General features: G+C 38.8%; 4 protein-coding genes across 7 annotated transcripts; 3 read left to right on the top strand and 1 right to left on the bottom strand.

Moving 5' to 3' along the window:
* Positions 1 to 243: 243 nt before the first annotated feature.
* LOC121986957 (beta-glucosidase 26-like) lies at positions 244 to 3,671 on the bottom strand. The gene is made up of 11 exons (XM_042540878.1): positions 2,913 to 3,671; positions 2,728 to 2,786; positions 2,216 to 2,291; positions 2,042 to 2,113; positions 1,836 to 1,923; positions 1,496 to 1,739; positions 1,253 to 1,368; positions 909 to 1,126; positions 795 to 826; positions 508 to 610; positions 244 to 428 (listed from the first exon to the last, which is right to left on the bottom strand). Exons 1-11 carry the CDS (start codon positions 3,124 to 3,126, stop codon positions 244 to 246), a joined length of 1,407 nt encoding a protein of 468 aa, XP_042396812.1. The 5' UTR covers positions 3,127 to 3,671.
* A 70-nt stretch (positions 3,672 to 3,741) lies between these two features.
* On the top strand, positions 3,742 to 14,242 carry LOC121985485 (glucan endo-1,3-beta-glucosidase 2-like). Of its 3 annotated transcripts, none has more exons than XM_042538970.1 (4): positions 3,742 to 3,951; positions 4,701 to 5,957; positions 13,200 to 13,295; positions 13,812 to 13,981. In XM_042538970.1, exons 1-4 carry the CDS (start codon positions 3,891 to 3,893, stop codon positions 13,838 to 13,840), a joined length of 1,443 nt encoding a protein of 480 aa, XP_042394904.1. In that variant the 5' UTR covers positions 3,742 to 3,890; the 3' UTR covers positions 13,841 to 13,981. The 3 variants fall into 3 exon arrangements, with proteins under 3 accessions (XP_042394904.1, XP_042394903.1, XP_042394905.1); XM_042538969.1 differs by having other exon boundaries at positions 3,743 to 3,951; positions 13,200 to 13,227; positions 13,812 to 14,242; XM_042538971.1 differs by lacking the exon at positions 13,200 to 13,295 and having other exon boundaries at positions 3,743 to 3,951.
* Positions 14,243 to 14,446: 204 nt separating this feature from the next.
* LOC121985484 (diacylglycerol lipase-alpha-like) lies at positions 14,447 to 17,418 on the top strand. The gene is made up of 5 exons (XM_042538968.1): positions 14,447 to 15,265; positions 15,929 to 15,987; positions 16,106 to 16,234; positions 16,659 to 16,794; positions 16,948 to 17,418. The coding sequence occupies exons 1-5, from the start codon at positions 14,561 to 14,563 to the stop codon at positions 17,242 to 17,244; spliced, it is 1,326 nt and encodes a 441-aa protein (XP_042394902.1). The 5' UTR covers positions 14,447 to 14,560; the 3' UTR covers positions 17,245 to 17,418.
* A 352-nt stretch (positions 17,419 to 17,770) lies between these two features.
* On the top strand, positions 17,771 to 23,053 carry LOC121985483 (microtubule-associated protein 70-1-like). Of its 2 annotated transcripts, XM_042538966.1 has the most exons (11): positions 17,771 to 18,279; positions 18,438 to 18,523; positions 18,615 to 18,680; positions 18,769 to 18,939; positions 19,543 to 19,713; positions 19,833 to 19,988; positions 20,109 to 20,255; positions 20,619 to 20,690; positions 20,803 to 21,327; positions 21,412 to 21,599; positions 22,710 to 23,053. In XM_042538966.1, exons 1-11 carry the CDS (start codon positions 18,024 to 18,026, stop codon positions 22,744 to 22,746), a joined length of 1,875 nt encoding a protein of 624 aa, XP_042394900.1. In that variant the 5' UTR covers positions 17,771 to 18,023; the 3' UTR covers positions 22,747 to 23,053. The 2 variants fall into 2 exon arrangements, with proteins under 2 accessions (XP_042394900.1, XP_042394901.1); XM_042538967.1 differs by lacking the exon at positions 22,710 to 23,053 and having other exon boundaries at positions 21,389 to 21,587.
* Positions 23,054 to 23,534: the final 481 nt, after the last annotated feature.

The raw sequence follows: 23,534 nt of genomic DNA, 5'->3' as shown, positions 1-23,534 counted from the left end.
TTAAAGACAAAGATACACCAAGATGTCAATTATCTAACATTAGAAAAATTGCTAAGGAATGAACAAAAAGTTGGATTATTTTGCATATATTATATACAAAAACTAGAACCCCTTTCCGTGCACAATGTACACCCTTATTAAACTAATAAGCAATCTAGACACAACTTGAACGGAATGGAACTGAAAGCTTAATCGGAATCTTTTGAACCAATGTTGAAATCTTGTTCTTGAAATTTACATAGACTATGGTCTTGACCTGATCCTAGGTTCCATTCGATTGTCTAGAAGTGACCAAGCAAAATATCCTATAACTGTTGCGCCGTCATCCATAGCCCTTTTCAAGTTGGTGATGTAACTCTTGTAATAGTTCATTCTCGTTGTATCTTGCAAGCCTTCTGGAAGAGTGACATTTCCAGGCTGATCCATTCCTGTATAATATGGATCAGGATAAGATATGTCTAACAATAGAAAAAAAACTATATATATAACAAACAAAAATTGTTATACCATTCTCTGCTAAAATGATGACGGGATTGCCATAATTTTCCTTCACATATGTCACGGCTTTGTAGATTCCCCATGGAACTATGTAGAGCCACTTCGAGTTGGCCTAAAGAATTATTTGATCAACTTTTAGATATAATTTTGATTGTACAATTCTAATGTATAAAACATGCAAACAAATTTAATATGTGAAGATGAATACAACTTACAAATGATATATCGTTTGTTGTATTTTAAAAGACATGATCATTATACCATAATAACAAAATTTAACAAAATAATAGAATTACCTGGGGACCAATTGGTACACCATCTCGATCATCTGCAAGATAATAAGGAAACAAATAATATTAGTATAACATAAAGTATATCAATTGAATTGAAAAAGTTAGAGAAAATCTAACATTTGAACTCTACATGCCAGTCCGCTTGATAGCTAACAGGCTTTGGATCAACTGTTCCAAGATCCTCCATATAGTAGGATGTGTATTGATTGACCCCAACATAATCATATGAACCTCTAACCATCTCCACTTGGTCATTGGTAAATTTAGGGAGTCTTTCTTTGACAATGTCTTGAACTGATTCCGGATAGTATCCATATGTTAAAGGATGAAGGAACCTACAAGGAAGCATCATTTTAAGCTAATTATCCTTCATTGTAATTGCGGATAACTATTCCCCATGAAAAAAGGCAAATAGAAAATAAAAAATGTAAATAGGAAAAAAAAGTGAAATAAGGCCTTACCATCCAAGGCTAAAATCAATGGCTCTTTTAGCGGCGGCTTTGTCTTGTACCGAGTAAGTATAAGGTTCATACCAAACAAAATCCAAAAGGATTCCTATTTTGCCTTTTTGTTCTTCCTGAATAGAATAAGTAGATCAAGAAAAACATCTAGATGATAAATCATAACATAACTTTAAATTAGACATTTTTTACTAGCGGTAGTCTATGCATTGAATTAAACCAAATCAATGAAGTACAATTTACCTGATACTTTTCACGATATCTTTTCACTGCAGCTGCATGAGATAAGATCAAATTATGCGCCACAATATAAGGCTCAGTAGTCGAGTTCCCACCAGCAGCACAAGTGCTACATCTCCCCGGGGCATCACTACCATCACCATAACCAAGGGCTGCCACACATCTAGGCTCATTAATGGTGAACCAATTCTTAACTCTATCGCCAAATCTCTCAAAACAAAAATCGGCATAGTCTGCAAATGCATCCCTAAAAGAATACCAATTAATCAATATATATTGCAAAATCATTTGGTCCAAATATTAATGAATATAATTTTTACGGTTTACAACTTGTAAAACTTACACTATCTTTGGACTTAACCAACCCAGGTACTCATCATGAAGTGCCAAAGGAAGATCATAGTGATAAAGATTTGCATAAGGAGTAATGCCTGATCATATCAATTTTTTAAAAGATAAATATGAAAATAGTAATATTGAACAATTTTTCAAAAACTAGAAGAAAAAAAAAACAATACCATTGTTTGCTAATTTGAGAAACTAATGTACCTTGTTGTATCAAGTAATCGATTAGCCTATCGTAATAATCAACACCCTCCCAATTGATTTCACCCGTTCCATCTATATAAGGCAAAAATGAATATCAATATTTCAGTTAATTTAAAGCAATAGCTTTAAGGTGAAAATAAGACAATAAATAATATATTTATATATTTTCATTACTTGGAAATATTCTACTCCATGAAATTGAGAACCTATAAGCATCAAAATTGAATGCCTTCATGATGTCAACATCTTCCTGCATGATCATAAATCCATTAATGTTTTCTTAAATTTTATATTACAAATAGACATAAAGAGACCAAGTAAGCAATAAATAGACAAAAGGACATGCTTTAGTTCAATTATGACATAAAATGCAAGAAAGGATAAAAAAGCACACAAGAAAAACATGCATGGCCCGTAACTTCTGTTTTTTTTTTTTTTTTTTGGAGAGACCACGTTATGAATAGAGAGCAACATCAAGTACTTGATGAGCAAATGAGCACAAAGCAATTATAAGAGAGCAATCAACCCTTGCCATCCTTTTTATGATCTTTGCCTACTACAGAGTATAGTTTAATAAACATGTTTTTATTTTCTACTGTCGTTTCAGTATTTTGATGCAATAAAACAATTATAATTAACATGGAAAAAAAGATGAATAATTATGGAAGATAAGAGAAAAGATGAACCTTGTAGTGATGGTACTCATCATCTGCAACATCGGCAGTAGCATTGCCAGCGATCTTACCTGCATTCACCAACAAAACACTCTTTTCAACATTATGAAATACATCGACATTCACACGATAATCAAAGAGGGATCTAAAGCGTCACATGTAAATACAGTATGTAATAAGATCACTTAGTTACCTACCTGGGATTCTAACGTATGGTTCCCAAATGCTGGGTCCTCGTCCTCCTTTAAGCGCCATCCCTTCCACTTGATAGGCGGATGCCGCTGTCCCGAATACGAATCCCTCCGGGAATGCCTCGCGACTGAGACCGCGGTCGGCATTTGAGGCTTCATTGCCCTTGAAGGAGAGCAAAAGGAGAAGGAAAAAGAACAGTGAGCAGGTCTTCGAACCCATTTTGGAACGCCGGAAGAAAAGATGAAGAACAATCACCGACGTGCTGTGCTTATATAGCTACAATGGATCGGATCGGATCGGAGATAAGGATGACAGATAGTAATTTCAAGATATTTTTTTAACGAAATGAAATCAAATGAGACTTTGATTTAATCAACGCCAACGGATAAAGTTAAAGGAGATTTTGCATAGGATATTTCATAAACCGAGAATGAACACCATCCTGATCTTCCTCATCCTCACCCTCCATGTGCTGAAATATCCGCCTCGCGATTCGTGCAAAATAAACCAATTTTCCCATCTCCGAACCAACTCGAACCAAGAAAACGACGACTCCAACCTGTACCGGCTCGAGAATCGACCGTTGATGCCAGCTCATCTCCTCTCTGATGCTTTTCCCCTGTTTGCGACACGAACTCGAAGCGGGAGCCGCATCATTCCCAAAACGGCTCTATTTCACGCCGCCCGAAGCTTACAGCGCTTCCCAAAACTCTCATCTTGGTCCTCCGTCGTCTGATTTCCGACCAACGGCGGGAGATGTAGCGGAAGTGAGGACAAAGACAAACTGCTACCAAACTTTATTAAAAAGCTTAAAGCCATGCCTTTTTACTGTTCTTTCCTCTCCCTCACTCTTCGCCACTGCCTCGCTCCGGTTTCTTCCCTCGAAGGGAAGACAAAGGCAACTCCGATCGCCGATTTGGATCCATTTCTGCTCCCGCTTTTGTTTCTGGTTTCGATCTGGTAAAAGGAATCGGGGGGAAGTCATGGAGCCGCCCTTTCTTCTCTTTCTACTAGCTCTGTTGTCCACCGCCCTAGCCGACGAAGGTGAGATCCATTCGCATATCTGAAATTTCTCCTTTTTTTTGCGAGTTGTTTTGAAGACTGTGATTCAAAGGAATAGCTTCCGTTCAGTAATCGCGCAGGTTTTACTCTTCTATTCATTTTTTATTTCTCCGTTTGTGGCGAGCGTCGCCGCCTCTCATTCGTGGTTCCTATTGCTTTTGTTGCCGTGAAAAAGGTGTTTACAGGATTTCTTGTGTTCTGTAGGATGAGAATACTTGAAAAAAATTAATGTGTGAGTTCCAAGCATCTGCTGCAGGAAAAAAACTTAAAACCGTAGCATGATTGTGATTGGACAGCGCATCCGTCTGGCCCACTTGGGGCCTCTATTTTCTCTGTGTCAATTTTTTCCATATTTTTTTAACTGATTCGATTAATAATTTAAATGATTTGGTAGCTGCATGCAACGCCATCAGATCTTTTATTGTCACATTCAATTACTATTTTCTCGTTTATTTTTTTTCGAATGATAATACATTTTTGTGACTTTTTTAAAGGATTTATTAAGACGATTTATTATGTCGAAGCCAATAAGATAAAATAAATTGCCCGTTCGATCAACTTAGCTCTAAAATTGCAAGAGTACCGGGCAGCGTAGATCTCTTAATGGTCTATATTGCTTCCCAGCTGTCTATGTGGCGTGTGTGCTTGCGGGGACCATTCGTATTTCTTTATTGCATCTGCGCACGTTAGAATCCACGGTTTTGCCAGTTAACTTCGCGTTTTCCCGGTAGGTGCTTACATCGGCGTCAACGTCGGCGTCGCGCTCTCCGACATGCCGTCGCCGACGCAGGTGGCAGCGCTGCTGAAGTCGCAGCACATCGACCACGTCCGTCTCTACGACGCCGACCCGGCCATGTTGGTGGCGCTCGCCAACACCGGCATTAGCGTTACCATCTCCGTCCCCAATGAGCAGATCCTCGCGGTAGGCCAGTCCAACGCCACCGCCGCCAACTGGGTCGCCCGCAACGTCGTCGCCCACGTTCCCGCCGTCAACATCACCGCCATCGCCGTCGGCTCCGAGGTCCTCACTGCCCTTCCCAATGCCGCTCCGCTCCTCGTCCCTGCTCTCCGCTACATCCACTCAGCTCTAGTTGCCGCCAACCTCGACGGCGCCATCAAGGTATCCACCCCGCACTCCTCCTCCGTTATCCTTGATTCCTTCCCGCCGTCGCAGGCCTTCTTCAATCGCACCCTCGAACCCGTCATCGTTCCCTTGCTCAAGTTCCTTCAATCCACCGACTCCTATCTCATGCTCAATGTCTACCCTTACTATGACTACCTTCAATCCAACGGCATCATCCCGTTGGACTACGCTCTATTCCGCCCGCTGCCGCCCAACAAGGAGGCCGTCGACGCCAACACTCTGCTCCACTATACTAACGTCTTCGACGCGGTCGTTGACGCGGCCTACTTCGCCATGGCCTACCTCAACGTCACCAACGTGCCCGTGGTGGTGATGGAATCAGGCTGGCCGCACAAGGGCGACCCGACGACCGAGCCGGACGCCACCACAGACAACGCTAACACCTACAACAGCAATCTTATCCGTCACGTGCTCAACAGTACTGGCACGCCGAAGCACCCAGGCGTGACGGTGCCCACCTACATCTACGAGCTCTACGATGAGGACCTCCGGCCGGGGGTGACGTCGGAGAAGTTCTGGGGTCTGTTCGACGCCAATGGCGTGCCGGCCTACTCACTGCACCTGACAGGATCAGGCATGCTGCTGGCCAACGACACGTCGAACCAGACGTTTTGTGTGGCTAGGGAAGGGGCGGACGCGAAGATGCTGCAGGCAGGGCTTGATTGGGCGTGCGGGCCAGGGAAGGTGAATTGCTCTGCGTTGCTTCAGGGTCAGATCTGTTATGATCCTGATTCAGTGGATGCACATGCTTCGTATGCATTCAATGAGTACTACCATGGGACAGGGATGGCTGCTGGGGCATGCTACTTCAGTGGAGTTGCTGCTATCACCACTACAGATCCAAGTAAGCTGTGTGCCACTCTTTGAACTCATTTTTATAATTCTAGTGTTCACAATTCACAATCATGTTCTCTTATTTCCTAATCAAGTTGTGCAAGTTGATAAATTTAGATTGATTGTCCATACTCTGTGAATTGTGAATGACCATGGGCGACATCTGAGACACGGCAAAAATCTAGTTTTTTTTAATTCTCCTCTTTGCGCAGGCTTATTTTTGCTGTCTCTTCCTTCGCTTGCCTCTCTTCCTTAAAACTAAAGTCCTAAATCTCTTCGCCTCCTCTTTTCCCCCATGTTCCAACCTTAGGTCATCTTATTCAACTCTCAGCTCTTGGCAAATGAGTTATGATTTTCGTCGAACTTTACTAGTCATCTCTCTCCTTTCCTTTTTGTACTTGTATTTCAGAATGATGCAAGAAGGTGTTGCAAAGATATATTGAGTGTTTGTCTTTTACCCATTGTAGTTTCTAAGAACTAATTGCTCAAAAATCATTGCGAGATTACTTTGGTGCTTGATCTCGAAGAATAACACCATCCTAAAAGCAAGTTTGAACAATTTTGAACATGATGGTGCTCGTTTTCAAAAATAGCCATATTGGGTACTGATTTCTGAAAACTAGCACTACACAATTTTAAAAAAAATAGAGAAGTCAGACCAATGTGGTTCAGTGTCTGTCTGAAAAATCAACATCACTATGGTACTGCAATATGAAAACTAGCATCACCCCAACATATTGATAAAGACAGATGTCATAAGTCATAGTGTTATATCAATGTCAAAATCTTAGAATCATTATTTGTGCATATGCACATTTATTTATTTATGTTAATAATATATATTTTGAATAAATCTAGCCATTAGTTGATGTTGGCCATAAACTCTAATGGACCAATATTTTAGGTCACTTTAATGCTTTTTTTTTGGCCATCCAACAATGAGAGGAAAAGATTGTGGGTATGTTTACATAATTGACACAAAGTGATCATTAAACAGTTTATTTTTTATTTTTTATTTTTGATATACAAGATATTCAAACTCCGCCCATGATGACCAGTCATGGCCGGTCCCAAGCCCGGATAAAGGAGGAGGGTTGCGTTAGGTTGCCAGCCAGCGTCAAACTATGACAAATATTCAATGAATGAATCCATTAAACTATTGTGCTAATGCTAGGTTGTTCCTCGGAAGGAACGCGTTGCAGGCGACTGTAACGTCTCGACAAGGACCGCTACATCTCCAGAACTCGGGTGTAGTGATAAATATGCAAGAGTTTGCGTTACAGGGTTCGGCTAAACGTCTCAGCAAGGACCGCTACATCTCCATAAGAACTTGGGTGTAATCAGTGTTAAATAGGCAAGAGTTCTCACACCATAGGTTAGATAAGAACAAATATGATAGGAAAACTAATAATCTAAGATTTGGAACATGGAATATAGGAACTCTCACTGGTAAATCAATGGAGGTAGTAGATATGATGATTAGGAGAAAAATTAATATTTTATGTGTACAAGAGACAAAATGGATAGGTGAGAAGACAAAGATGATAGAGAACTCGGTTTTAAGTGGTACACTGGAAAAGTAAAACAAGAAATGGAGTGGGTATTATTGTAGATAGTTTGTTAAAGGATGAAGTTGTAGGAGTAGTTAGAAAAGGATAGAATTATAACTCTTAAGATAATAGTGGCGAAGAAACTATGAACATAATTAGCGTATATGCACCACAAGTAGGATTAGATGAAGCTACCAAATTAAGGTTTTGGGAGGACTTAGATGAAATATTACAAAATATTCCACCAAACGAAAGGATTTTAATAGGAGGTGATCTAAATGGCCATGTCGGAGTGAAAAACGAGGAATATGAGAGAGTACATGGAGTTATGGGTTTGGAACGAGAAATGAGGAAGGGAAAACTATATTAGATTTTGTGATAGCATATGACCTTATATTAGCTAATACGTTTTTTTAAGAAAAAGAGAAGAACACTTAGTCACGTTCAAAAGTGGAAATAATAAATCGCAAATTGACTTTCTTATGGTTAGAAAGAAGGATAGAAAGATTTGTAAATATTGCAAGGTTATACCTAGAGAAAGCTTAACTACCCAGCATATGTTAGTAGTGTTGGATATACATCTCAAACATAGTATAATAGAAAGAAAATATATACAATTCCTAGAATTAAGTGGTGGAAGTTAAAGGATGGGAAACAACATATATTTAAAGAGAAGGTAGAAATACAAGCATTAGGTGAAATATACGATGACTCTAATACAACATGGGATAAGATGGTATCAAAGTTGAAAATAGTAGCTAAGAGTGTCCTCGGTGAGTCAAAGGGCATGCACCATTAAGTAAAGAATCTTGGTGGTGGAATGAGAAAGTACAAGAGAAAGTGAGGGAAAAACGAATAGCTTATAAGGAATTATATATTTGTAAGAACGAGGAAAATTTAAAAATATACAATAGCCAAGAAAGAAGCTAAGAAAGTAGTGAGTGAAGCAAAAATGAAACTTTTGAACAGTTATATCAAAAATTGGATACAAAAGAAGGGGAAAAAGATATTTATAGAATAGCTAAAGCGAGAGAAAGAAAAACAAGAGATCTTAGCCAAATAAAATGTATTAAAGATGAATGTAATAGGGTATTAGTAAGTGATGAAGAAATAAAAGAGCGGTGGAAGAGGTATTTTCATCAACTTTTAATGAAGGTTTAGGAGACCAACTTAACTTAGGTAATGTCAAAGCGATCGAAATTTTAATTTTTATTAGAGAATTCAAATTTCAAAAGTACAATGGGCGTTAAATGGGATGATATTCCGATAGAGGTATGGAAGTGCTTAGGGAAACAAGGTATTGAATGGCTTACAAAATTATTTAACTTGATATTGAAAACGAAAAAATGCCTGATCAATGGAGGATAAGTATTTTAGTCCCTTATATAAGAATAAGGAGACGTCTAAAATTGTACAAACTATAAGGGTATTAAACTAATGAGTCATACTATGAAACTTTGGGAAAAATTAATAGAAAAAAGATTAAGGAAGGAGACCACAGTGACAGAAAATCAATCTGGATTCATGCCTGGAAGGTCGACAATAGAAGCTATACATCTTCTTAGACAATTAATTGAAAAATATCGGGAGCAAAAACAAAATCTACACATGGTATTCATTGACTTAGAAAAAGCTTATGATGGAGTCCCAAGAGAAATTATATGGAGAATTTTAGATTAGCGTAACATATATTGAACTAATTAAGGATAAGTATGAGGATGTAGCGACCAGAGTAAAGACTTCAGGCGGAGTAACTGAAGCATTTTCAATAAAGATAGGGTTACATCAAGGATCAGCTCTAAGTCCCTATCTTTTTACACTAATTATGGATGAACTCACTGCGCACATTCAAGACACAGTACCATGGTGCATGTTGTTTGCAGATGATATTATTTTGGTAGATGAGACACGTGAAGGAGTAAATGCTAAGCTAGAATCTTGGAGGGAAACACTAGAAGGGAAAGGTTTTAAGCTTAGTAGATTAAAGACGGAATATATGGAATTTAAGTTTAGCAATATTAGAAGTAATGAAACAATTGTTAAGATAGGAGAGGACGAGTTGCCTGGAACCGAGAAATTTAAATATTTAGGATCATTTTTACAAAATGATGGAGGGATTGAGAGAGATGTCTTACATAGAATACAAGCAGGATGGGTGAAATGGAGGGGAGCGTCGAGTGTTTTATGTGACCGTAAAGTACCTCTTAAACTTAAAGGTAAGTTTTATAAAATCGCAGTTAGACCTGCTATGTTATATGGAGCTGAATGTTGGGCTATGACTCGAGCACATGAGCAGAAGATGAGAGTTGCAGAGATGAGGATGTTAAGGTGGATGTGTGGACATACGAGGATGGACAAAATAAGAAATGAGAGCATTAGAGAGAAAGTAGGAGTTGCATCTATTGAGGAAAAACTCAGAGAGACACGTTTAAGATGGTACGGACATGTACTTAGACGACCAATAAATGCTCCAGTTAGGCGATGTGAAACTATGATAAACATGCATATAAAACGAGGAAGAGGAAGACCAAAAAAGACTTGGTTAGCAACAATAAAACAAGATAAAATTTATTTAAATATAGATGATGATATAATAGGAGATAGAGCTCAATGGCGTAAAAGGATTCATACAGCCGACCCCACCTAGTGGGAAAAGGCTTGGTTGTTGTTGTTGTTGTTGTTGATATACAAGATATTCAACAAATTTGTGGTCTACTAGTGAATATATTTCAAAGTTGGAATTTAACATCTCAAACCTTTATATTTGCAAGTACATTTTCTAGTTTTGAAAGTTAGAAGTACATAATAGAAAACTAATCATTTTAAGCTTTCAAGTGTCCTTGCCTTCACTAGAAGAAATATATCTCTGTTTCTTGGTATTGCATATAGAGGTGCTTCTGTTTCTATAAACTCAATTAATGCATTGAATGACCTCTTTCTTGCTCACTTCTCTAATAAAAAATAGCCTACTAGATCAAGAATCTATTCTCATAGAGTTGAAGTGAGTTGAAGTAGATGATGATGTTTTAGTATTTTATAAATTTTACATTTTATATACATTTGTGTGTGCTATTTTCTTCTAGTATATATAAGGTTCCATTAAGTCTTGATATTATAGATCATTTTGAAAATTTAGGTAGATTCAATTGGATTGAAGCGGTTCATCAATTTATTGCTCTGCAATTAACTACCATCAGGATCTGTTTTCATCAAGTCAGACATATCAAACGACCACTTCAGTTCCATATCTAAAGGGATTTGTTGGTCTTTTGGTTGTAAGTTTTTTTTCATGGTAAATATGATTTTTTATATGGACATTATTAAGTATGTAAGATTCTGTATAATGAAGCAGACATGGTTTTTGGAGCATGTCCCAATCCAGAAACCATATAATATTGAAGGTGCACGAATAAGTGGAGGTCTACTCCTTCACATATTAGGGTGATAACTTTATTGGAAGACATAAATATCGAAGACTATCATACTTAGTTTTCATTTGCAGTTTCTAAATAATCATTTCTAATTTGATAGGTTACTAATGAATTAGTCTCTATCCCTTCTAAAAAATGCATTGGTAGAAAATCTCCCTTACCTTGATGATACTCCACATCCATTAGAAATATCACCTGTACATGATATATAGAAGTCAGATGCCCAAGGGATAGTGAATGCCTTAATTGTAATATTTGTATTATTTTTTATCAGAACCGAATCAAGGAGAACGGAGAACATGCAATAAATGAAAGGGTAAAAGAATTACTTAGAATAATAGATGAGTAAAGCAGCTTGACTGAATCAAGCGATCATTTAGTGGATCCTCATCCTGAACTAGTTGCTTCTAGAACAAGGATTAGGAGAGGATGTGATTGAAGTTGCTATGATTACAGGGATACTCCTATTCATAGTCCTATGTGGTGCAAGCTTTTATCTCAGAAGAATAGAAACAAGATAAAAATTTGTAAGCCTAAGAACATCACAAGACAAAGAGAAAAGGTTGTTCTTGACCGGGGAACAGAAAAAATTAATATGTATGATATGCAAGAAATAGGAGAGATTATCTCAATTCCTGAAGGAACTTGTTTTCTTTTCCCCGGTCATGAACAACTTTTGATCCTTGTCCTGTGATGTTCTCATAAGGCTTGTAGATTTCTATCATGCTTCTCTTTTTTTAGATAAAAGCTTGAACCATATAGGACTATTAATAGGAGTATCCCTGTAATCATAGCGATTTCGATCACATCCTCTCCTAGTCTTTGTTCTAAAAGTAACTGGTTCAGGATAATGATCCACAGGATCACTTGATTCAGCCAAGATGTCCTACTTTTCTATTATTCCAAGTAATTCTTTTACCTTTTCATTTAGCTACATATTCTCCATGGTTAGTTCGTTGATTCGGTTCTGATGAATATTACAATTAGGGCATTCACTATTACTTTGGCATCTGACTTCTATATCATGTATCAGTGATGTCTCTAATGGATGTGGAGTATCATTGGTTAGCTACATATTCTCCATGGTTAGCTCCTTGTATGTTAAAAAGAAAAACAAAAGGGGACTGTTTAATTATCGCTTTGTGTCGATCATGTAAACGAACAAACCCACGATTATTTCCTTTCATATTATTAGACGGCAAAAAAAACCATTAAACTAGCCTAAAAACACGGGTCCATTAGAGTTGATGACCAACATCAATTGATGATTGGAATTATTCAAAATATACATTATTAACATAAAACAAACAAATGTACATATGCACTTTTAATAGTTCTAAGATTTTGGCATTGGTACTTCTATGTCTTTATCAATATATTGGGATGGTGCTAGTTTTCATATTGCAGTTTCACAATGATGTTGATTTTTCAAACAGATACTGAACCACATTAGTTTGACTTCTTTGAAAGCCAGCACCAATCACCACATTGGCATTGATTTTCATAAATGGTTTTTGAAAATCAGCGCCAATGTGCCCATTTTTGAAAATCAGCATGTTCAGAATTGTCCAGACTTGCTTTCAGGGTGGTATTGTTTTTTGAAATCAAACAGCAAAGTAATCTCGCAGTGATTTTTAAACAGCTGGTTCTTAGATAAATGCTCAACATATCTTTGCAATACCTTCTTGCATCATTTTGAAACATGAATACTAAAAGGAGAGGAGAGAGATGACTAGTATAATTTCGACGAAAACCCTAACTCACTTGCTGCAAATTGAGTGTTGAACAAGATGACCTATGTTTAGGGTTGAAACCAGGGGAAGAGAGGCAGAAAGGTTTTAGTTTTAGGGAAGAGAGGCGAGCAAAAAAGGAGCAAAAGTAAGCCCGCGCGAAGGATGAGAGGAATTAAAAAAAAATAGATTTTGGTGCCCACGTTGGATGCCGCTCACATAAGGGTGTGTAAGATATTAAAATTGTATATATAATTTGGTTTACCAGGGATTCCTGGTTTGCTACCAAACGTGGCTATCTGAGAGCATGAATTTATCCTTAAATGATAACTCTAACAAGTGACTTGTAATTATCTGTGATTTATGAGCATGTTTTTTCTCTAGAATGTTAACGACATTAATAATTTTTCCTGAGTAAACTCAGGATCAGATTGTTGCGGTGGATAATATAGATACTTAACATCGCTTCACTTTGTTACTGGAAGTCTTAAGTTCTTGCAAATTGCAACACCTGATCATCTCTGGGTATTTTCTTGTGCAGGTCATGATTCTTGTTTGTTTGCCGGAAGGTCCGTACTCTTCCTTTGCACGTCTTGGTTTTTTCACGTTCAACATCTTTCTAGTATGGCGCGATACGGTATCGAAACCATGTCGTTCTGGTCCTACATCTTAATTAGTCTATATTTTAAACCATGCTTGCTTATTCAAGGTGCAATCATCTTTAGCTCTTGAGTTGACAGTATCCAATCCATGAATTTTTGTTTGACCCTGCTGAAGAACTGAACATTTGTGTGCTCATGATGCTTCTATTGTGTTCATAATTTTAACAATCTCCATTATGCACTTTTATTCATGGAATCTGATAGGGGTTGACTTGTATACGTTTGGTGTTGGTTTCGTAAGGAAATATCAATATTTGATCTGTCTTTTCTTCCCTTTCTTTATTTTGTGCTGTTGTGCACACATTACAAGCTACACATTGCACTCCTAATGCTATTAACTTGAAGCACTATACTCTTTTTTGAAGCATTAATACTATTAGTGTAGGTGTACTCTTCATATAGTCTTAGTTCTTATTTAGTTTTCAGAAATACATTATGTTAGACAATGATAAAACTATTATGCTTGCATGATAAAACTATCCTTCTTGCAGTGGAGGAAGGAACAGCAGTGCAATTCTGAATGGCACACCATTAGCGCCTTCCTCCAACTCCACAGCTGCAGCCGCCTCCAGTGACCCCCATAGTTTCTACCACGCCACAGGAATTCATCAGATCGTTACGGTTCTTGCACTGGGTCTGGTTTTCTTGTAGCTTAGCATTCTTTGCCATTTTTATGGATCGTAACTGGCGGTGCTGTGTTGAAGTGCAAGGGATGGGAATCAATTCAATGATCCATGAACAAGTTCTGTTGGATCCACTCCCGTTTTTGTGTTATGCTCAGGTGTCGGGAAGTGAGATGAAGAGAGGTGGATAGATTGATTCATTGTTGAAATTACCTCCCTTGTAGTGAATCATTTTGTACAAACACAATTGGCGCTCTAACGCTACAATGTATTATTGGAGTTTTGGGGTCGACTGACAATCTCTTTTGTTTTTGAGTCAGTTTTTTTTTTATCTTTCGTTTTTTTATTTTTTTCGCGTGTTTAACGTAGTAATATTTAATTACAGAATGAAATCCTTACGAAGCTTCAATTCCACGTACTTTACAAGTCTATTCAATGGAATGTTCTATTCGCGTGTTCTAGAACCCATGGTCAAACCCTTTCTCTTCTTTGACCAGCTTGCTGTCTCTCCTTTTTCCTTCGCGTTTTCCCTCCGCGTTCCCCGACGTTCCTTCTCCACTTCTCCTCCGTCCGACGACCACGTTCACTAATTGAAGCCCTAGCTGCCGCCTGCGGCCATGGTCGTCTCCTCCGCCATCGAATGCGTCTTCTGCCTCGGTTGCACCCGCTGGGCCTGCCGCCGCTGCGCGCGCGTCGGCGCCGACGACAGCGACGCCTGGCCTCGCGCCTCTCCGGCTGAGTTCGCCCCCGTACCCCGCGCATGCCGTGCCGTTCTCGCCGCCTATGAGGACGACCTCGCCCGCCCCCGCTGGGCCCCTGACCGCCCCGGAGGCTACCGCATGGACCCCGACGCCGTCGTCAAGCGCACCTCCTATGCTGATACCCGCGGCCGCTGTCCGCCGTACCACGTTTACGTCGACCGCGCCGCCCGCCAGGTCGTCCTCGCCGTCCGAGGCCTCAACCTCGGACACGACGCCGACTACCGCCTCCTCCTCGACGACCCGCCTGGGTCCCAACCGTTCGACGGAGGGTACGTCCACCTCGGCCTGTTCAAGGCGGCCGTCTGGCTGCTCAACCGCGAAGCTGAAACCCTGACCCGCCTCATCAGGGATTGCGGCCCGGACTATGGCCTTGTGCTTGCCGGACACTCCCTTGGGGCTGGCGTTGCTGCCTTGATGGCTGCTGTCGTCGTGAACCATCTTGATCGGTTTGGCGGATTACAGAGGAGCCAGGTCCGTTGCTACGCCATCGCGCCGGCGAGGTGCATGTCTCTGAACCTTGCGGTGAAGTACGCCGACGTGATCCACTCGGTCGTACTGCAGGCAAGTCTACAATATGTAGCCCATTTTGTTTTCTTGAAGCAATTATATTTTCTCTGTATGCCATGCGATTAAGTATAGTTTTAGTCCGTTCTTATGGTGAAGAATCTTATTAGTTAAAACGTAAACGGGTCTGTCAAAGTTTTTATTTTTTTAGCAGTAAAATATTCCCTTTTAGAGGTTTATTAACCTTCAAACTTCCTTTTGCCAACAATTTTTTTCTCTCTGCGTGGCTTGCGGTATGATTCTGATGATACTTCTTGTTCAATCCTCGGGAGCATTGAAATCATTGACTAATGGATAATTGTAATTTGTTGGTTCTCCTTATGTGAGTAATGGAATTGCCAATATGATGCATAAGGCCAATACATTGTTTAGTTGATAGCCATGGCAGTGACTACACTAGGTAACTTGAATTTCTTGAGAGCTTCATAGTTTACGATATTTGTATATGCATGGTTCTGTGCCTACCTCCTTCCCAGTTGAAGGGACTTGGAGCTGAGTCAGTTTTTAGTTAATGCTTACACATTATATTTGTGTGTGTATGTATGGGAGCAGAGCTTAACTTATGGATATTGAATTGATGTTCCTTCTAAGCTTTTAAACATATTAGGATAAGTGTTCACGTGGATCTTATTATTGAAATGCAAATGCATATGATTTCAGGATGATTTTCTACCAAGAACACCAACCCCTTTGCAGCATATTTTTGGGTCTATTTTCTGGTAATCATTTATCTTCTAATATATTTCATTCCTGCTGTTTCCAATTGCTAGATCAGGGGAAATTTTCATATGTTGTTTTCCTTACAAAACAATAATAATATTGCTGCATCTTGTGCAGCTTGCCGTGCTTATTATTGTTGGTATGCATGAGAGATACCTTCATATCGGAAGCCAAAAAGCTCAAGGACCCTAGAAGGCTTTATGCTCCTGGTCGAATGTATCATATAGTGGAGCGAAAATTTTGCAGGTATCAAGTCCTTAAGATCACTGTCATGTTTCTATTAGAGTAGCTTCTTCCCAAGTAGATATCTGAAGTGCATGTTAATTATATTGATACAATGAGGAATTGTTTGTGTACCCCCTTAATTGAACACATGACCTGATAAATATCCAGGTTCCTTCAAGGATTCAAAACTTGTTTATGAGGTTCTTTCTTACTGAAGCAAAATTGTGGTTTCAGTTATTAATTTGTACAGTCCTTTCTTTCTACCAATTTTTCAAATGGCAGATCGTCTTGACATTAAATGATATGCTGTTTTTACTAGCAATTGTGGGGACAAGTATGATACACATCTGATTGAAGGAATATAGATTGCTACGTAGAAGTTCCAATTTCATATTGTAGATGCTCTTTATCGAACAAGCATAAATACATTTGTGATAATTATCAGATGTGGAAGATTTCCTCCTGAGGTTAGAACTGCCATCCCTGTTGAAGGAAGATTTGAGCACATAATACTCTCATGCAATGCTATGTTTGATCATGGAATCATTTGGACGGAGCAAGAAGCTCAAAAGGCTTTAGAAGTTAGTAAATACCATTGCTTATGTATCTTCACTAGTGCCCACTTTCATATATTCTTTTTTTAAAAGGCTCGAATCATACAAATTCAGCACTCTTTTAACCGTGGTATACGATTCAAAAGGGCTGAATTAATTCTTTGAATACTTTCTTCTCAGATAATGATCGGAAAGGATTCCATGATAACCCCTCCAACAAGGCAAATGATGGAACGAAGGGAGTCCCTTGAGAAAGAACACAAGCATGCACTGGAAAAGACTACGAACTCAGTAGCAGAGTGTAAAGAATCCCAAGAAGACTTGGAAGCGTCCGTATCTAGCGGTTCCGATTCGAGCAGGGGAATGAACTGGGATGACTTGGTGGGGAAGTTACTGGATGAGGATGAAACAAAAGAGAATTTTGTTGACGATGATTTGGTTGTTGGGAATTCCAGTAAGAAGACAGCTCTTCCGTGAGATGACTTCGTACTTCGCGCTTTGATCATTCTTTTGTATAGTGTATTTTTATTGTGCCAATTTTTCTATTTGCAAATATAGTTTTCTTTTATTTCGCTTCCTTCTATAAAAATTGTTGTAACAATAGCGAATTGTATATTGAGTTTTGAAGAAAGATAGTAGAATAGACACGCCCGCCCGTCTTCTGCTTCTTCCTGCTGTTGCTTCTCGTCCGTACAAAATATGTTTGATCTTAATTAAATAAATGCGAGGAAAAAAAACAAACAAACTCTTCAGAAATAAAATAGTAAGAGAAATAGTGGTCTATTCGCCTAAACGAGCACCGTAAAACTCCCAAAAATTAAATCCAGCGTGTAGCCGTTGATCATCTCGCGAACGCGGTCATCGCCGTTGGATAAGGTAGAGAACACGTCGCGATCAAGTCAAACGGTTACGAGGTGGCGTAAAGCGTCGCTGGTTTAATTTCGGCTACATGCTTATAATAATGACAGCTATAAAACCAGCTCCCTGTTTAGTTAATAGTTCCCCCACATCACACTGCTTGCGCCGCGGGCGATCTGGGAAGACGACGACAAAGATAAGTGTTCGTCTATAAAGTGAGCGATCGATCGGACCACCAGGAAGGGAAGATCTGAATCGCGTTCGTGGTGGAGGAAGCCCTAGTTCTTTTGTTTCGGAGCTGCGATTGGACGCGGACTTGCTTGTTTCTTTGTTTTATCGGTTCTCGTTTGGATCGGATTGCTTCCTTGACCTTCATATGAGCGCGTGCCAGATCTAAAATGGCAGATCCGAGTGAGTACGGCGTCGAGGGTTTCGCTGGCGATACAGCGAGGACGAATGCTTCGCCGACGGCACAGCCGGTGCCGGTGGTTCTACCATTGTCTGCTTCGTCCAAGAGTGAAGGGAAGTCAGCGTCGGCACAGAGGCGGAGGGCTTCGAGTAAGCCATACTTGGAGGCGGAGGAGCTCATTAATCTGCTCCACGGATCTGATCCGGTGAAGGTAGAGCTCAATAGACTCGAGAATGAGGTTAGAGGTGAGGATGATGATTCTTTCCCCATCACATTTTCTCTCATTTATTTTAAATTATTCTCTCATTTATTTGAAATTATGTGGTTGGATTTTGTAGTTGTAGTTGTTGTTGTTGTTGTTGTTTTTAACATTTTGGTTGATGAATGCTTTGGGGCCTTGCAGACAAAGATCGGGAATTGTCGGAAGCGCAGGCCGAGATCAAGGCTCTGCGGCTGTCGGAACGTGCTAGGGAGAAGGCAGTGGAAGAGGTGAATAATTAACTTAACGTTCTTTTTGTTATTTAGTAATGGGTAAGTCATTTGATAAACATGCTATATCTTGTTTGTTTTCACTTATCAGCTAACAGAAGAGTTGACGAAGATGGATGAGAAGCTGAAGCTCAGTGAATCACTCATAGATAGCAGGGTAATCGAGAGATTTCCTGGACTTTCCTAACTTCTCATGCATTTTTTTTCTTGATGAGATGGTGTTTCCTGGGCATATGAATTCGTAGAATCTTGAAATTAAGAAGATAAATGATGAGAAGAAAGCAGCCTTGGCCGCCCAATTTGCAGCTGAAGCAACACTTAGAAGAGTTCATGCAGCTCAAAAAGATGATGACATGCCTCCAATTGAAGCCATTCTTGCACCCCTTGAGGCCGAATTGAAGCTTGCACGTCAAGAGGTATCATTTTGAAATGTTCGTCCAGCAAAATTATTATTTGATTACTTTCTTCGACAAAAAATTGTGCACATTGATTCACTACCGTAACTGCCTTGGTTAGAGAATAACTTAATTGTTGTAGCATGTAGGTGTTTTTAATTTTCTTATTGCTAGTTTATTAATTAAAATAAAGTAAATGCTTGAACTGGTTTTGAATAACTTTCTATTTAGTACAGTTCAAATATGCTGTCATCCTTCTTAGAATTGTTTTAATAATTGGTAAGTCTTCATTTTCTAACTAAGACACAAGATTATTTTTTGGAAGTGCACAATCTGATGTTTATATTTGTCATATCGTGAGATCTTTTTTTACTGTCCTCAACCTAGATCAACGTTGTTAAGTACAATTGCAGTCAATATTATGCTTGTCCTGTAGTAAGACAAGTTTATTCATTGCCTGTTATTATCCGCTCTGATGGTATATATAAAACAATTTCTTGTTCTTCGGACCTCAGATCTCTTAGGTTTTTCTACTTAACAGTGGAAAATATGTCTGAAACACCATTTATCTTAAAGATATTCCATGGTACGTGGCTGAATAACAATTGTGCTACCTTTGTCCAGGTTACAAAGTTACAGGACGACAACAGGGCATTGGACAGGCTTACTAAATCAAAGGAAGCAGCACTATTGGAAGCAGAACGAACTGTCCAGATTGCTTTAGCAAAGGCTTCTATGGTGGATGATCTGCAAAATAAGAACCTAGAGTTGATGAAGCAGATAGAAATCTGTCAGGTATCCTAGGAAGACATTAAACAGAATATTTGTATTACAGTCATTGATCGGGAGCAGAATTGTAGGCTGTCCATGCAATTTAAATTTTTTTAACTATGTCCTTTGCATAATTACCTAAGGAGGAGAACAAGATCTTAGATAAGATGAACAGGCAAAAAGTTGCAGAAGTTGAAAAGCTATGCCAGACTGTGCGAGAGCTAGAAGAGGCTGTCCTTGCCGGTGGGGCAGCTGCAAATGTTGTGAGGGATTACCAGCGAAAAGTTCAGGAGATGAGTGTAATGTTTTGAACTTTACTATGATTTATTGAACATGAATAATTATGTTCTTTGAACTACTTTAAATTAGAGAATAACTGTATTGTGTTCTCATTATTACTTTGAAATTCATTGACTCAGGAAGAGATGAAAACTCTTGACCGAGAACTTTCTCGGGCAAAGGTTTCAGCTAATAGAGTTGCTGTGGTAGTGGCCAATGATTGGAAAGATGCTAATGACAAAGTAATGCCTGTTAAACAGTGGCTTGAGGAACGAAGGTTCATGCAGGTTAGTGATGGGTTTTTTATGGTTTACTCCAAGTTAATTTAGTTGAGTAGATTATACTTAAGGTGTAAGGGTCATAAAGACAGTAAAGAAAATTCTAGTCAGCATAGTTAAAAGTGATTAGAAGATTTGAATACTTGATATCACTAGTAAAATAACATTTTCATAAAGTGCCTTCAATTGGAGGGGTTATGTTGCTGACCCAAATATTTGACATTTGCACTTGAAGATGATGATTTCAAGAATGAACTGGAGAAAATATCCTGAATATTTCCTTTTTCCATATCATACCTATCCGCAGCAATTTTATATGATATGCTAATCTCTCAATGATATTTATTTTCATCAGCTTGCATTCTATCACAGGGTGAGATGCAGCAACTTAGAGATAAGCTTGTTATTGCAGAGCGTGCTGCAAGATCTGAAGCCCAATTGAAAGTAAGTTATTTATCTCCACCTGTTTTGAAGTTTTTATCTATATGCTGCCTTTACATCAAGATATTTCAAAATAATAAAATTGAATGATTTTGCATTGTTTTTTGAACTTTAGGAGAAATTTCATTTGCGGCTGAAAGTTTTGGAAGAAGGATTGCGAATGTCAACAGGTGGCATTAACCGACGTACCAACATGGAGGGGAAGACTATGAGCAATGGTCCTTCATATAACCAATCTCTTGGTGGATCTGAGAATATCCCGAAGAGTGCTAATGTTTTCCTCTCAAGGAGACCATCTTTTCAGATGAGATCATCTATTTCTAGTAATACAATACTTAAGCATGCCAAAGGAGCCTCTAAGTCATTTGATGGTGGCTCTAGATCTTTAGATCATAGCAAAACCCTTGCAGATAGAGCTGGCTTGATATTGAACAAATCTTCCGATGCAACTGCTGATAATGCATTGCATAACAGTTGGCAGGAGAATCCTGAGGAGAAAATCAGTGAGTTCCCTACTGTTGAGTCAGATGATTGCGTGTCTGGACTACTCTACGACTTGCTGCAGAAAGAAGTAATTACACTGAGAAAAGCATGTTATGAGAAATGCCAAACCTTAAAAGATAAGGATGATGCAATTGAGGTAAATGTCCTTGGAGAATTTCTTGTTACAAAAACCTCCTTTCATTTCTAAACTATTGTAGCTTCTGCGAGTATTCCTAATTAGATGCTGGCCAAAAAAGTTGATACATTGACTAAAGCCATGGAAGTGGAGGCCAAAAAGATGAGAAGGGAAGTAGCTGTAATGGAGAAAGAAGTGGCTGCTATGAGAGTTGATAAAGAGCAAGATAACAAGTCCAAGCGGTTTGGTGGTTCTAAACCTCTTGAAAATAATTCTCAGTCCTTACCAGGAAGGTGAGAGAATCCAATATTTGTCTCTAATATTCAAACCTTGCTTCTTTTGATTGACTTTGCCATAGAATCCGTTGCATGTGAGTCCTGATAGTGCTTTGCTATCAGAAATATGATATAGACTTTCTGAATTCACTTTATTCTGGAAAGCAACATTCACTAGCTTTTAGAATGTCTGTGATGTGCTCTTTGAATGGTGCTTGAATTATAGTTGTCTCCTTAGAGTTAGACAATAAAATTACCTTTTATTGATCATGTGTGTTAGTGAGGCTTGAGACTAAACTCCTGTAGTGGTAAGAACTGGCCCCTGATACTATCTTTGACACCCATTATGTGAATCCAGTTTTTGTTTATGTCATTCCACAATGCAAGCAATGACTTAGCTCCTTGATCTCAGGAAATTCTCAACACCTTAAGCATTATTTGCACTGTACAATATAATTCCCACATTATGTTTGTTAGTTTATTTCATCTAGTTCAGGGCCTTCTGACCTTCCGTTCTCACTGGCATCATATAACATTTTTGCGTCTTACACTGTGGGGTTTTGATCCCCTGCTGAAATGATATGATGTCTGTGTTGTGTTGGGTGTGCTGATATTTGGCGTTGAAGGTGCTGGGGAGGATGAAAGAAGAGAAAGAAGATATAGAGAAGGAAAGGGTAGATGAAAGAATAGAGCCTACAGAAAGAAAATCCCTGGTCACAATATGTTGAAATCTGATTGTGGAAGCCTTGTTGTGAAATAACAAAACCCAAAAACTTGCACACAGAAGCCTAGCCCTCATGGTTGCTTGTGAAAACTCCATAGTGGAAACCTGGCCTCTCTTCATATTGAGGTCTCAAGCTTGTTTCCTGTGTCAGTCATTAGGCGAAACTATAAATTTTGCAGGGTGTTTCATATTGTGAAGCATGTTTTCCTTTGAATAGTTTGACTTACCTTTAATCTAAACTGCAGTATTAACCAAACTAGGAAGAGTGTGAGAAGTGATACATCACCTTTAACTGACTAGCAAATTCAAGCTAAAAGAACATTACCTTTTGTGTTAGATAAAATATACTATGTTGAATGTTCTGCTCAATAACATAATTTTCTTGTCTCAACTTCCAAATTCAGGACTGCTCCTCGAAGTGGTCCGATGCGAAATCTATGACAAGGAGATTTGAAACTTGAAGGCTTTCGGAGATCGGATCAATCTGTTATTTTGTATGACAATGTCATATTTGTTTGTACAGCTACCTAGTGATTGAATCCTTTGTTCTTTCACTTTCTTTAGTTGTTTTTCATTTCTTCTTCTTCCAGGATGTGGATATAGTGTAATCTCATATTTGAGTGTTAACTTTTTCCGATTGGTTGTCTTGGATCAGTGTTGCAACTCTATCTGGCTGTTGTAAGATTTGTATTTTTTTTTTTGACCTTTTACATTTTTGTCACCGGAATATACTTCTCTTCTTTTTTAACTTATCATACTGTTGCAAGCTTGCCAAAAGGGAGAAAATAAAGTCCAAATTTAATCCTCAGTATCTGTAAATCACTCCAAAGCAATAGAGGAATTGTTCTCCAATTTCTGTGTTAATTAACATGCTTGATAGAGCCTCGGTTTCTTGATTTCTGATTTTTGTGCTTGTACAAATTATACGTTGAATATATGTAAATGGGAAAGAGGTTGAAAGGAAAGAAGTTTCATCATGAAAGAGATTTTAGTTTCATATTGAAAATTTTAAGACATATTAGTTAGTTTATATTAATTCGCATGTAATGATGATGTGAATAAATGATGGGGAGAGGTTTTTTCTCACGCGTGGGTATGTTAGGGTACAAATCTAGGGTCTGGATTATATTGAAGCAAGTTGATGAGTATGCGAGCACAATGTGCGCTCACCGAATGTTGGACCGGTCGGAGCAAATTTTGTCCAAGTGGAATACCATAGTCTTGAGTAG

The sequence above is a fragment of the Zingiber officinale genome, chromosome 5B, assembly GCF_018446385.1.
Source record: "Zingiber officinale cultivar Zhangliang chromosome 5B, Zo_v1.1, whole genome shotgun sequence".
Taxonomy (NCBI): domain Eukaryota; kingdom Viridiplantae; phylum Streptophyta; class Magnoliopsida; order Zingiberales; family Zingiberaceae; genus Zingiber; species Zingiber officinale.
The sequence above is the reverse complement of the archived record's forward strand: the minus strand, read 5'-3'. Positions and strand labels throughout refer to the sequence as shown.

Bases quoted from the DNA above. Each gene is read 5' to 3' on its own strand.
- LOC121986957 (XM_042540878.1), bottom strand. From the start codon at position 3,126: ATGGGTTCGAAGACCTGCTCACTGTTCTTTTTCCTTCTCCTTTTGCTC. The intron at 1,740-1,835 runs GTAAGTTTTACA...GTATTCTTTTAG, and splicing joins TGGTTAAGTCCAAAGATAGT to GGATGCATTTGCAGACTATG. The intron at 827-908 runs GTTAGATTTTCT...ATTATCTTGCAG, and splicing joins CTGGCATGTAGAGTTCAAAT to ATGATCGAGATGGTGTACCA.
- LOC121985484 (XM_042538968.1), top strand. From the start codon at position 14,561: ATGGTCGTCTCCTCCGCCATCGAATGCGTCTTCTGCCTCGGTTGCACC. The intron at 15,266-15,928 runs GCAAGTCTACAA...ATATGATTTCAG, and splicing joins TCCACTCGGTCGTACTGCAG to GATGATTTTCTACCAAGAAC. The intron at 16,235-16,658 runs GTATCAAGTCCT...GATAATTATCAG, and splicing joins GTGGAGCGAAAATTTTGCAG to ATGTGGAAGATTTCCTCCTG.
- LOC121985483 (XM_042538966.1), top strand. From the start codon at position 18,024: ATGGCAGATCCGAGTGAGTACGGCGTCGAGGGTTTCGCTGGCGATACA. The intron at 19,714-19,832 runs GTATCCTAGGAA...TAATTACCTAAG, and splicing joins AGCAGATAGAAATCTGTCAG to GAGGAGAACAAGATCTTAGA. The intron at 20,256-20,618 runs GTTAGTGATGGG...ATTCTATCACAG, and splicing joins AGGAACGAAGGTTCATGCAG to GGTGAGATGCAGCAACTTAG.
- LOC121985485 (XM_042538969.1), top strand. From the start codon at position 3,891: ATGGAGCCGCCCTTTCTTCTCTTTCTACTAGCTCTGTTGTCCACCGCC. The intron at 5,958-13,199 runs GTAAGCTGTGTG...TTTCTTGTGCAG, and splicing joins TATCACCACTACAGATCCAA to GTCATGATTCTTGTTTGTTT. The intron at 13,228-13,811 runs GTCCGTACTCTT...TCCTTCTTGCAG, and splicing joins TCTTGTTTGTTTGCCGGAAG to TGGAGGAAGGAACAGCAGTG.